Genomic DNA, 14,064 nt, shown 5'->3' with positions numbered 1-14,064 from the left:
TACATTGAATTTTCGCGTTTTGTTTTCTTTTTAATACTAATTATTTACATTGAAAAATGTTTCACATAATTTTTTATTTTTTTAAACGTTTAATTTTATACTGAATTGAATTATTTATTGAAAAAGGCTTGATTTTTGATGCTTTAAAAATTCAGTGTTAGAGCTTCACAATCAAAGTCAATTCGCCGCCGTCCAACGACAAAAAAACAAAACAAAAACAATTTCAACATTTGAACATTCAAACCTGCCCTTTGTTTTGACTTTCTTCCCAGGGATGCCAAGGCCTGCGTGGTGCACGGGTCGGACCTGAAGCACATGAGCTCCGAGTACCTGGACGACCTGCTGAGGAACCACACGGAGATCGTGTTCGCTCGCACGTCGCCGCAGCAGAAGCTCATCATCGTGGAGGGCTGCCAGAGACAGGTTCGCTCGCCTCCAATGTTGATCAGTCATCCAAGTCGCTTGTTGCCACAGAAAATAACTGTTTTTAACTAGAATAATGATAAAATAGTAAAGATGCAATGACTGTGTTTAAATATTTATATAATAAATAAATAAAGAAGATTTTAATCATAATTAAATAATAATTCAATTAAATAAAAATGACATTTTATAGCAAATAAAAAGGTTTATTGAGTTGTTTTTATTTTATTTTAATAAAACTAATTTATGTCTTATAACTTAATCCTGTAATTTTTTCAGTGAAAAATGTAGTAAATAAAAAAATATATATATTTAGAGCCTTGCTAATATATATATATATATATATATATGATTAAATTATATATGATTAATTATATATCATAACATTTTAATTGTTATTTTAAATTCAGTTTTACTGTAAAACAAATGGTTTATTTTATTAAACAAGACGATTTGTTTTATATATTTTTATTTAATAATGGAAACATGATTGAGTCATAATTATATATATATATATATATATATATATATATATATATATATATATATATATATATATATAATATACTGTATATACATATATATATATTTTTTAAATGATTAATTTAGTAGAAATGTTGATAAGCTATGAATGTAAAATGGCGTCTCTTACCGCCCTCTGATTGGCTGCAGGGCGCCATCGTGGCGGTGACGGGCGACGGCGTCAACGACTCCCCGGCGCTGAAGAAAGCCGACATCGGCGTTGCCATGGGGATCGCCGGCTCCGACGTGTCCAAGCAGGCGGCCGACATGATCCTCCTGGACGACAACTTCGCCTCCATCGTCACCGGCGTGGAGGAAGGTGAGGGCGACCTGACAGGAAGTGACCTCTCGCGACCTCTCGCGACCCGCCTCTGTTTTTATCTTCTACTATATTAGCTGCTCACGGACGATGACATCACTTCCTGGTCGCGCAGAATCCATTCATGTAGTGCATTTATTACTAAAAGTCACAAAAGAAACATATAACTGGTTTCATGTCAGGGTGGTTAAACCTGGTTAAGTACCGGAGCGACTGAAGTCTAGTAAGAAAACATCGATACACTTGAATATCGCAGTACTTTTTCACCATAGTATTGTATCTTTATTTAACTGAACTGTAGCGAAGAAAAAAATATATATAAATCATATATTTTTTCATAATATTTCATGGTTTATAATTAATTAATAATTTTAATTCCACAATTAACAAGAAAATATTGGCAACATTTATTCATTTTTGTGTTGCAATTAAAATCGCAGCTAAAGGAACAATGAAATCCTGGGGATGACTGAGGACGAGAGGATACAGTGGAACAAAAAAGAAAATGGTTTGAAAACAAATGAAATCAGTTACAACTTCGTCAAGAGTCATGTGGTCTGTAAATACTACAACACCAAAATAATTCAAAGTCAAAATGAAGGATAAATTACTTTGCATTGAAAACAGCTAATGTTCTAAAAATCGATAAAACAATTTACCGCAATATATTTTCTAAAGATACTGTATCAAAAATTCAATGACATAAATTATTGTTTTGCAATTAAACTTCCGCTAGATATGAGCAGTCATTAACATTAACAATGAAATCCAGTGAGATCCCAGCAATGACTGAGGACGAGAGGATACAGTGACTCCAGCATCTTTTAAAGCCGATGTTTGGACATATTTTGACAAATGAAAAAAGTTACGACTTCGTCAAGAGTCATGTGGTCTGTAAATACTGCAACACCAGAGTCAAGTACTCGACAATACTACAGATATATACTTGCTACTACAGTATCACGATACATGGCGATATATCGTATGCTTGAAACCGTATTGTAATACGTATCGACAGATTCTTAACGATACACAATCCTACTCCAGGAAGGAAGTCAAGTACAGTTGGAATCTCGTGGTCAAAAGTTTGCTCAGAACTTTGACCGGGTTTAACCAAATCACTCTTCTTTTTTAAATACTCGTCATTAAACACATTTTTATCACCACATCGTTGAGGACAGAGTAGCAAGAGTCGCTCGAGGCGTTGACCGGGTTTAACACATATAGTCACAATTAAACACAGACTCTTATTCTGAAATACAGGAAGTGAAGTCGACCCTATGCTAGCTAAGTTCCTCACGTTTGTCTCCTCAGGTCGCCTGATCTTCGACAACCTGAAGAAGTCCATCGCCTACACGCTGACCAGCAACATCCCGGAGATCTCGCCCTTCCTGCTCTTCATCCTCGCCAGCGTTCCTCTTCCTCTGGGCACCGTCACCATCCTCTGCATCGACCTGGGCACCGACATGGTGAGCGTTTAGTGGTGATGACGTCACAGGTGGGCGGGGCTTGATGTTTTCACGGCGGCTCGTCCTCGCTCGTCTCCTGGTCCGCGTCACACCAGAGCAGCCCGAAGGCGAAAAAAAAAGTTGCTTTTCGTCGATTTCTTCTTCTGCGTCTCTTCATCCGAGAGAGATTTGCATTTACACCTCCAACATTTCCTCGTGCCGCCGCCGCCGCCTCCTCCTGTGGCGGACATGTTGGCAGGCGGGTCGACCCCGAGGGCGGTGATTCATCATCGGAGAGGAGGCTCAGCGCTCGCTCACTTGTTTTCATTACGCTTTCATTTCTTCTCCTGATGTTTCACCTTCAGAGCGCAACAAGAGTCGTAATGGACTTTTGTAAAATAGGGCAGGTCTTCGTCGCCTCTTCGCAGATAAGAAAAATAAATAAAAGAAGTTTATTTATTTGTTTAGGAACTTTTATAGAGAAATGCTTTCACTTCAAATATTATATATATTTTTAATTACATTTTTTAAAGTTAAAATACCAAAGATTTGTTGCAAAATTATTTAAAAAATGTAATTACAATTTTTAAAAATATCTCTTTATTTTTTTTATTTAGTAAAACTATACATTTAATAATATTGTTGTTTATTTTAACCACAATTTTTTTTTTAATATTAATTAAAAAAAGCAATGTTTTTTTAAATAATTGTATTATTTGTTGAAGATTATTTTTATGGGTCAAAAACAGAAATATTTTCTGTGAATAAAACAAAAACAAACGATGAATGAAATATATTTACTGCATATGTCAATATATGTACATATTTAGAATATAATATGAGTAACTATTTTCGAGTTAAACAATTTATAAAATATACATTTCTTTTGCTTTTATATCTTTTTAAATCTGCTCATAAAAATGATTGACACACTAACAAAAAACAATATTTTTATTAAATTGAATCATTAATTATTTATATTCTTAGATGAACAAAATAAAGAAGTCAATTCAAAAGTGTAATAAAAAAAAGAATATAATAGAAGTATATTTCTATAATTCTATAATATAAATTGATCATCTTAAGTTTTTTGAAATAAATACTATCAACACTATTTATCAAGTAAATTAAGGTTAAGTTAATCAAAAGAAACACATGTATGTGAGTTAAAAAAACAACAACTCTAAATGTGAAATAATAATACATTAATAGTATATATAATTGTCAACATCAGATACTATTTTTGAGTCAGATACTTATTGTAATACACATTTATTATTTATTTTCTCTATATATAAACTTGTAATTAAAAACATTAAAACAATGAAAAGTTGATCTAATTGATTCATTTTTAATTACGGTATATTCTTAACAAAATAAAAACTTAAATCAAAATGTATTAAGAAAAAAAATGTAAACGATTTTACAATTATTAGAAAATATATTTACTATTTACCATTATTTACCATTTAACTAATATATAAAGATGAATTAAACGAAAGACACTGATGTATGTCTTTACAAATATATAATTACGTTTACAGTTTTAAAACAATATATATTTAATATATAATTATTTGGAATATTTATAAAAAGTCTTTATGACGTCTTATTTTCTCCATATATAACTTTTCTAATCAAACAAATCAATAAAAAACGTCTACATCTTCTCTCCAGGTAGAGTCAGCGAGGCAGGAGTGTGGAGTGATTTCAGGTCAGACGCAGGTCAGAGCAGAGTAGCAGGAAACAAAGTGGATTCGTGGACCACCAAGCGTGTCCTCCCTCCTTCCTTCCATCCCTCTTAAGTCGGGAGATTTCCGTCCTCGCTCAGCGAGCGCTCGCCGTTGAGCTCCAGATATGAAGGTCTTTATTACGGCGACCTTTCGACCTCCTGCTTTATGAGGGTCTTCAAAACAGCCCTCGGTGTGAGCCGTGAAATCCTGCCCGAGCTGATCTGTTGCCTGGTGTCTCCGAGATAACTTCTGCCTCCTCCCTCGGCAGGTGCCGGCGATCTCGCTGGCGTACGAGACGGCCGAGAGTGACATCATGAAGCGGCAGCCCAGGAACCCCAGGACCGACAAGCTGGTGAACGAGCGGCTCATCAGTATGGCTTACGGACAGATCGGTGGGTGTTTCCTCGTCTCCTAGCCTCGTCTCCTTGATTCCTAACTGACCGCTGCGAAGGAAACACAAACACAACAATCGATGAATGAATAACACAATTGCTCACAAACACAAAGGTCAATTTGAGTCAACATTGTATAAAAATGTGATTAAAATACAATACCAAATTATCAAGACAGTAAATCACAAACAAAGAAGTTTTTATACTACTAAACAAACGACAACAAAACAATAGAAAATACACAAAACGTTAAAGAAAAAAAAGGTTTGTGTATTGACAAAAGTTGTCAATACACTAAAAAAAACTCACAAAAATGGATAATGAAAATTCAAACACAACAACAAACAAAATACACATATTTAACAAGTGAATGGATACACAATAAAGTAAGTATTATATAGCGCTTTTCCAGACCAGGGTCACAAAGCGCTTTAACAATCAAAACAATATTCAAAAAAGTATATACTTTAAAGATCAAGATAATACTGAGAACAACACAGGAGTTCCATAAAGACTCACACACACAAAAATGAATAACAAAGCAAAACAACATATCACTAAATAAAATGAATGAATGAATGGATACACAATTAAGACTCCAACAAAAACTAATCACAAAATCAAATCAATTTTCAATTAAATTCAATTAAATTCAATTAATTTTATTTAAAGTGTCTTATCATAACAAAGTTATCTCAAGACACTATACAGTTGAAATAAGACTACAGTTGATTAAAGAAAAATAGATCCCAGAAATTCAACAAAGAGCAAGAAACAAAACACTGTACAGTGAGCTATGGCGAGGAAAAACTTCCTTTTAGAAGGCAGAAACCTCGAGCGGAACCAGACTCATTGTTGACGGCCTCCTGCTTTGACCGGCTGGGAGGAAGGATGGGGGGGTAGACAGATGGATAAGGAGAGGAGTGAGGGAGGATATAGTGAGATAAAAGAGGAGAGTGTAGGAGGGTCCACGGGGGTGCTGGAGAGAACTCGGGATCTGACAACAGATCAACAAACGTGAAAAAATACAATTTAAACACACTAGCAAATCATTAAACATGACAACAAATCACTAAATACACATTTTTTTAAGTGAATTGATAACAAAGACTCACAAAAATAAACAATTATGCAAAGCAACAGATCACTAAGTATAAAGTTGAATAAATGAACAGATACGCAATACAGACTCACGAAACACAACAAAAAACACAAAAACGAATCATTAAACACAACAACAAATGATTATACACAAACATGAATCAAATCACCAAAAAACAAACAATGTCAAACACAAAATCAAATCACTACGCACAACAACAGATTAACAAAACGAAAAAAATACACTTTAAATACTCACAAAACACAATAGCGAATCATTACACACAACAAGAAAATCACTAAACTCAAACATGGATTAATACAGTACAAACAAAACCAATGACAAAAATTAACACAACAAGAAATGAATAAACACAAAAATAATAAATAAACCACAAAGACTCACAGAACACGATAACAAATCATTAAACACAACAACAAATGAATAAACACTAAACTAAAACCACAAACTACAAATCAAAAGACATCATAATGAACCATTAAACACAACATAAAAAAATCACAAAACACAAAACTGAGTCAATACACTACAAAGATGTCGTAAACACACTCACAAATAAGTTAACACAACAATAAATCACTAAAAATTAAAAATGGGACAAACACCGCAAAGAAGAAACACACTAAGAAATGATAAGCACAAAAAACAAAACACAAAAATGAAACAACGAAGACTCGAAAAAATTGATAACAAATCATTTCACACAACAACAAATGACTAAACACTAAAATTAAACCATAAACAGCAATAACTCACAAATCATGATAATGAATCATTAAACACAACAACGATTCACTAAATACTCAAATGAATCGATACACAACAAATACTCCCAAAACACAGTAACTCATCATTAAACACAACAACAAATCACTAAACCCCAAAAAATGAATCATCACATCACAAAGACTGAACAAACACAATCCAGAATGATTAGCACAACAAAAAATCAATAAACACAACAACAAATGACTAAACACTAAAATGAAACCACAAACAATAACTCACAAGATGTGATAATAAACCATTAAACACAACAACAAATCACAATACTCAAAACTGAATCAATACACCAAAAAGACATACAAAACACTAACAAATAAGTTAACACAACACAACAATAAATCACTTAAATGAATCATCACACCACAAAGACTAAAACAAACACAATGCAGAATGATTAGCACAACAAATATTCACCAAACACAAACACACCAAAAAGAGTGAAGAAAAACAATAGCAAAACAACAAATCACTAAACACAACAACAAATGACTGAACAGTAAAATGAAACCACAAACTCACAAGACGTGATAATGAATCATTAAACACAACAAAAAAATCACAAAACACAAAACTGAATCAATACACCAAAAAGACAAACAAAACACACTAACAAATAAGTTAACACAACACAAAAATAAATCAAGACAAAAAAGGATCACACTAAAAAATAGGTTAACACAACACAATACAATAAATCATTCAAATTAATCATCACACCACAAAGACTGAACAAACACAATGCAGAATAATTAGCATGACAACAAATCACTAAACACAACAACAAATGACTAAACACTAAAATTAAACCACAAACAACAACACACAAGATGTGATAATAAACCATTAAACACAACAACAAATCACAATACTCAAAACTGAATCAATACACCAAAAAGACATACAAAACACTAACAAATAAGTTAACATAACACAACAATAAATCACTTAAATTAATCATCACACCACAAAGACTAAAACAAACACAATGCAGAATGATTAGCACAACAAATATTCACCAAACACAAACACACCACAAAGAGTGAAGAAAAACAATAGCACAACAACAAATCACTACACACAACAACAAATAACTGAACACTAAAATGAAACCACAAACTCACAAGACTAATAATGAACCATTAAACACAAGAAAACACAAAACACAAAACTGAATCAATACACCAAAAAGACAAAGAAAACACACTAAAAAATAGGTTAACACAACACAATACAATAAATCACTCAAATTAATGATCACACCACAAAGACTGAACAAACACAATGCAGAATGATTAGCATGACAACAAATCACTAAACACAACAACAAATGACTGAACACTAAAATGAAACCACAAACTCACAAGACGTGATAATAAACCATTAAACACAACAAAAAAATCACAAAACACAAAACTGAATCAATACACCAAAAAGACAAAGAAAACACACTAACAAATAAGTTAACACAACACCAAAATAAATCAAGACAAAAAAGGATCACACTAAAAAATAGGTTAACACAACACAATACAATAAATCACTCAAATTAATGATCACACCACAAAGACTGAACAAACACAATGCAGAATAATTAGCACGACAACAAATCACTAAAACAACAATACACCACAAACACGATAACAAATGACTGAACACAAAATGAATCAATACCACACACACAGACTCACTAAACACTAACGAATGTTACAACATGACACTTAATCAGGAAAACACAACAACAAATGACGACACGGATCAATCGCACATTCATGCAAACATTCACACAACAACTGTAACTATGAACACAAAAGTGTTGTTTTTATTTCCTCTGGACTGGATCCATGAACAAGTGTGTCGTTTAAATCGCTCCTAAATCCAAGCGACAGTTTGACGGGAGGATAAAGTTCCCGTGATGCGTTCATGGTCTTCGCCTTCATCCGAGTCCTTGTGCTGGAAAATGTGTGGAATACGGCGGATGACACACAATTTAAGGAGGCGACCCGCGGGCCTGAGCGGATCATAAATCTCGGGCTTGACAGGACGGCGCCTGTGATTCCAGCGGGTCACACCGGAGCACATTTACAAGCCCGGCTCAGAAGATGAACGCTGGAGCAACAGATCCGAGGTGACGGCGTGGATCCACGGCGCCGGGGAAGCGAGTCCGGGCCGAGCGAGTCCGGACGCCGCCATAGAAACCATCTGTCTGTCGTGTGTGTTGTGACGACAGGAAGTCGTAACGGTTGTGACTTCCTGCTTCCAGGCATGATCCAGGCGCTGGCCGGGTTCTTCACCTACTTCGTCATCCTGGCTGAGAACGGGTTCCGACCCTACGACCTGGTCGGGGTCCGCATCGCCTGGGACGACCGAGACTACAACGAGCTGGAGGACAGTTACGGGCAGCAGTGGGTGAGACTTCAACACAACACAACACAACACAACACAACACAACACAGGACGCGACACGACGCGACGCGACACGACACGACACGACACGACACGACACGACACGACACGACACGACACGACACGACACGACACGACACGACACGACACGACACGACACGACACGACACGACACGACACGACACGACACAATCTTGACACGACACGACACGACACGACACGATACGACACGACACGACACGACACGACACGAAACAACACGACACGACACGACACGACACGACACGACACGACACGACACGACACAATCCCGACACGACACAATCCCGACACGACACGACACGACACGACACGACACGACACGACACGACACGACACGACACGACACGACACGACACGACACGACACGACACGACCCGGCACGGCACGGCACGGCACGGCACGACCCGGCACGGCAAGGCACGGCACGACCCGACCCGGCACGGCACGACCCGGCACGGCACGGCACGACCCGGCACGGCACGGCACGACCCGGCACGGCACGGCACGGCACGGCACGGCACGGCACGGCACGGCACGGCACGGCACGGCACGACACGACACGACACGACACGACACGACACGACACGACACGACCCGGCACGACACGACACGACACGACCCGGCACGGCACGGCACGGCACGACACGACCCGGCACGGCACGGCACGGCACGGCACGACACGACACGACACGACACGACACGACACGACCCGGCACGACACGACACGACACGACCCGGCACGACACGACACGACACGACACGACACGACCCGGCACGGCACGGCACGACACGACCCGGCACGGCACGGCACGGCACGACACGACCCGGCACGGCACGGCACGACACGACACGACCCGGCACGGCACGGCACGGCACGGCACGGCACGGCACGGCACGGCACGGCACGGCACGACACGACACGACACGACACGACACGACACGACACAAGTTTACACCTTTAAAAACAAACAAATAATACGACAAATATTTTAAAATGATTCCTCAACGCAACAAATGAAATACACAACAATGATTCACTTACCTTAACAGTGATTCAATAAACACAACTGAAAAGGTCTAAACACAAATGCGAAAGTAGTAACATAAATGTGAACATCTAAACACACACCAGAAAAGGACTAAACACAAATTTGAAAGTCTAAATACAACCGTAAATATGTAAACAGAAAATTGAATATCTAAACACAAAAGTGAATATTTAAACACAACTGTGAAGGTCTCAACACAAAAGTGAATATTTAAACACAACTGTGAAGGTCTCAACACACAAGTGAATATTTAAACACAAAAGTGAATATGTAAACACAACAATGAATATTTAAACACAACTGTGAAGGTCTCAACACACAAGTGAATATCTTAACACAAAAGTGAATATTTAAACACAGTCAACCCACTGAGAGTGTGTTTGTTGTGAAACTCCTCAACAAACACAATCGACCCACTAAGAGTGTGTTTGTTGTGAAACTCCTCAACAAACACATTCGACCCACTAAGAGTGTGTTTGTTGATAAACTCCTCGACAAACACGACCCACTAAGATTTTGTTTGTTGTGAAACTCCTCAACAAACACAGTTGACCCACTAAGATTGTGTTTGTTGATAAACTCCTCGACAAACACGACCCACTAAGATTTTGTTTGTTGTGAAACTCCTCAACAAACACAGTTGAGCCACTAAGATTGTGTTTGTTGATAAACTCCTTAACAAACACAATCGACCGGCTAAGAGTGTGTTTGTCGATAAACTCCTCAACAAACACAATCGACCCACTAAGAGTGTGTTTGTTGTGAAACTCCTCAACAAACACAATCGACCCACTAAGAGTGTGTTTGTTGATAAACTCCTCGACAAACACAATCGACCCACTAAGAGTGTGTTTGTTGTGAAACTCCTCAACAAACACAATCAACCCACTAAGAGTGTGTTTGTTGATAAACTCCTCGACAAACACGACCCACTAAGAGTGTGTTTGTTGATAAACTCCTCGACAAACACGACCCACTAAGATTGTATTTGTGATAAAAACTCCTCAACAAACACAACCCACTAAGATTGTGTTTGTTGATAAACTCCTCAACAAACACGACCCACTAAGAGTGTGTTTGTTGATAAACTCCTCGACAAACACGACCCACTGAGAGTGTGTTTGTTGATAAACTCCTCAACAAACACGACCCACTGAGAGTGTGTTTGTTGATAAACTCCTCAACAAACACAACCCACTGAGATTGTGTTTGTTGATAAACTCCTCAACAAACACGACCCACTAAGAGTGTGTTTGTTGATAAACTCCTCAACAAACACAACCCACTGAGATTGTGTTTGTTGATAAACTCCTCAACAAACACAACCCACTAAGAGTGTGTTTGTTGATAAACTCCTCAACAAACACAACCCATTAAGATTGTGTTTGTTGATAAACTCCTCAACAAACACGACCCACTAAAATTGTGTTTGTTGATAAACTCCTCAACAAACACGACCCACTAAGAGTGTGTTTGTTGATAAACTCCTCAACAAACACGACCCACTAAGAGTGTGTTTGTTGATAAACTCCTCAACAAACACGACCCACTAAGATTGTGTTTGTTGATAAACTCCTCAACAAACACGACCCACTAAGATTGTGTTTGTTGATAAACTCCTCAACAAACACGACCCACTGAGAGTGTGTTTGTTGATAAACTCCTCAACAAACACGACCCACTGAGAGTGTGTTTGTTGATAAACTCCTCAACAAACACGACCCACTGAGAGTGTGTTTGTTGATAAACTCCTCGACAAACACAATCGACCCACTAAGAGTGTGTTTGTTGATAAACTCCTCAACAAACACAGTCGACCCACTGAGAGTGTGTTTGTTGATAAACTCCTCAACAAACACAGTCGACCCACTAAGATTGTGTTTGTTGATAAACACCTCAACAAACACGACCCACTGAGAGTGTGTTTGTTGATAAACACCTCAACAAACACAGTCGACCCACTAAGAGTGTGTTTGTTGATAAACACCTCAACAAACACAGTCGACCCACTGAGAGTGTGTTTGTTGATAAACACCTCAACAAACACGACCCACTGAGATTGTGTTTGTTGATAAACTCCTCAACAAACACAACCCACTGAGAGTGTGTTTGTTGATAAACTCCTCAACAAACACAACCCACTGAGAGTGTGTTTGTTGATAAACTCCTCAACAAACACAACCCACTGAGAGTGTGTTTGTTGATAAACTCCTCAACAAACACAACCCACTGAGAGTGTGTTTGTTGATAAACTCCTCAACAAACACAACCCACTGAGAGTGTGTTTCTCCCGCAGACGTACGAGCAGAGGAAGATCATCGAGTTCACGTGTCACACGTCCTTCTTCGCCAGCATCGTGGTGGTCCAGTGGGCCGACCTCATCATCTGCAAGACCCGGAGGAACTCTCTGTTCCAGCAGGGCATGAGGTGAGTCCCGGGGGTCCGGACTTGTACGGAGGTTCTTCCCGAAGGTTCTACTTCCTGTTCTTGTCTCCTCCAGGAACCGCATCCTGATCTTCGGCCTGTTCGTGGAGACGGCTCTGGCCGCCTTCCTGTCCTACTGCCCAGGCATGGACGTGGCTCTGCGCATGTACCCGCTCAAGTACGTTAGCTCGTCTGTTAGCATGTGATCCAGGTCGATGCTCATGGTCTCCCCTCTGACCCTCTGACCCTCTGACCCTCTGACCCTCTTACCCTCTGACCTCGTCCTCCCTCCAGGGTCCTGTGGTGGTTCTGTGCTCTCCCCTACAGTCTTCTCATCTTCGTGTACGACGAGATCCGTAAATACATCCTGAGGAGACACCCTGGAGGTAAGAGATGTTTCAACCTTCTCTTCTTCCCCTTCATTACTTCCTTCCTTCCTTCCTGGAGGACTCTTTTTTCATCCCTATCTTCTTTATTTCACTCTCACTTCCTTTCATACTTGTGTCTATTTTACCTCCCTACAGTCCTTCTTCCCTCCTATTATTCCTTCCGTTTTCCTATCCTTCCCCCAATCCTCCCTTCCTTCCCTCCTTTTTCTACTCTTTGTCTTTGTTCCTTTAAACCATCTATTCTTCATTCTTCCCTTCTGTCTTCCCTTCCTTCCTTCTTTCCTTCCTTCTCTCCCTTACCCCTTCCTTCCATACTTGTGAATTCTCTTTTCTCACTGTCTATCTTACTTCCTTCCTTCAAATCTTCTTACCTCCCTCCTGTCGATCATTCCTCTTCTTTTAGATCCTTCCTTCCTTCCTTCCTTCCTTCCTTCCTTCCTTCCTTCCTTCCTTCCTTCCTTCCTTCCTTCCTTCCTTCCTTCCTTCCTTCCTTCCTCCCTTTTTTCCTTCCTTCCTCCCTCCCCCCTCCTTCCTTCCTTCCTTCCTTCTTTCCTTCCTTCCTTCTTAGCATCTGCATGTAATGTTTTCTGTCCTTCATTACTACTATTACTCCTTTATTGCATCCCCCATTCCCTCCTTGCTCCCTCCATTTTTTTCTTTTCTTTTTCCATCCTTCCTCCTTTCTTTTTTCCCTATACTTCTTGCTCCCTCTTTTTTAAAATATTTATTTTCTTTTTTTGTCATTCTTCCTTCTCTCATTGCCTCTTTTCTTTTTTTTCCCCGTCCATCCTTGGCACCTTCCCTCTTTCTTGTCTCGCTTCCTTTCTTCATTCCAACCTTCACTCGCTCTCTACTTTCTCCCGCCAAGCCATCCATCAACTCTTCACTCATCCAGTCACACACAGGTGTGAGGCCTGAAGTCATGTGACCATCCGACTCTAATCCGTCTCCGTCACTTGAACCCTTCGCGTCGCCGCCGCTAACGCTAACCGGCGTTCTCGAGATTGAATC

General features: G+C 39.0%; 1 protein-coding gene across 1 annotated transcript in view; it reads left to right on the top strand.

Moving 5' to 3' along the window:
- Positions 1 to 14,064, top strand: part of atp1a2a (ATPase Na+/K+ transporting subunit alpha 2a) — a 49,607-nt gene that overhangs the window by 34,991 nt on the left and 552 nt on the right. The window contains exons 16-23 of the mRNA XM_087810284.1: positions 273 to 423; positions 1,096 to 1,264; positions 2,579 to 2,733; positions 4,714 to 4,837; positions 9,007 to 9,152; positions 12,537 to 12,667; positions 12,741 to 12,842; positions 12,959 to 13,050. Of these exons, the coding sequence (XP_087666410.1) occupies positions 273 to 423; positions 1,096 to 1,264; positions 2,579 to 2,733; positions 4,714 to 4,837; positions 9,007 to 9,152; positions 12,537 to 12,667; positions 12,741 to 12,842; positions 12,959 to 13,050 (1,070 nt within the window). The remainder of the gene's footprint in view (positions 1 to 272; positions 424 to 1,095; positions 1,265 to 2,578; positions 2,734 to 4,713; positions 4,838 to 9,006; positions 9,153 to 12,536; positions 12,668 to 12,740; positions 12,843 to 12,958; positions 13,051 to 14,064) is intronic.

Source organism: Callionymus lyra, chromosome 16 (assembly GCF_982586985.1).
Source record: "Callionymus lyra chromosome 16, fCalLyr1.hap1.1, whole genome shotgun sequence".
Classification (NCBI taxonomy): Eukaryota; Metazoa; Chordata; class Actinopteri; order Syngnathiformes; family Callionymidae; genus Callionymus; species Callionymus lyra.
Note: the sequence above shows the minus strand (reverse complement) of the source record. Positions and strands in the feature narration are given on the sequence as shown.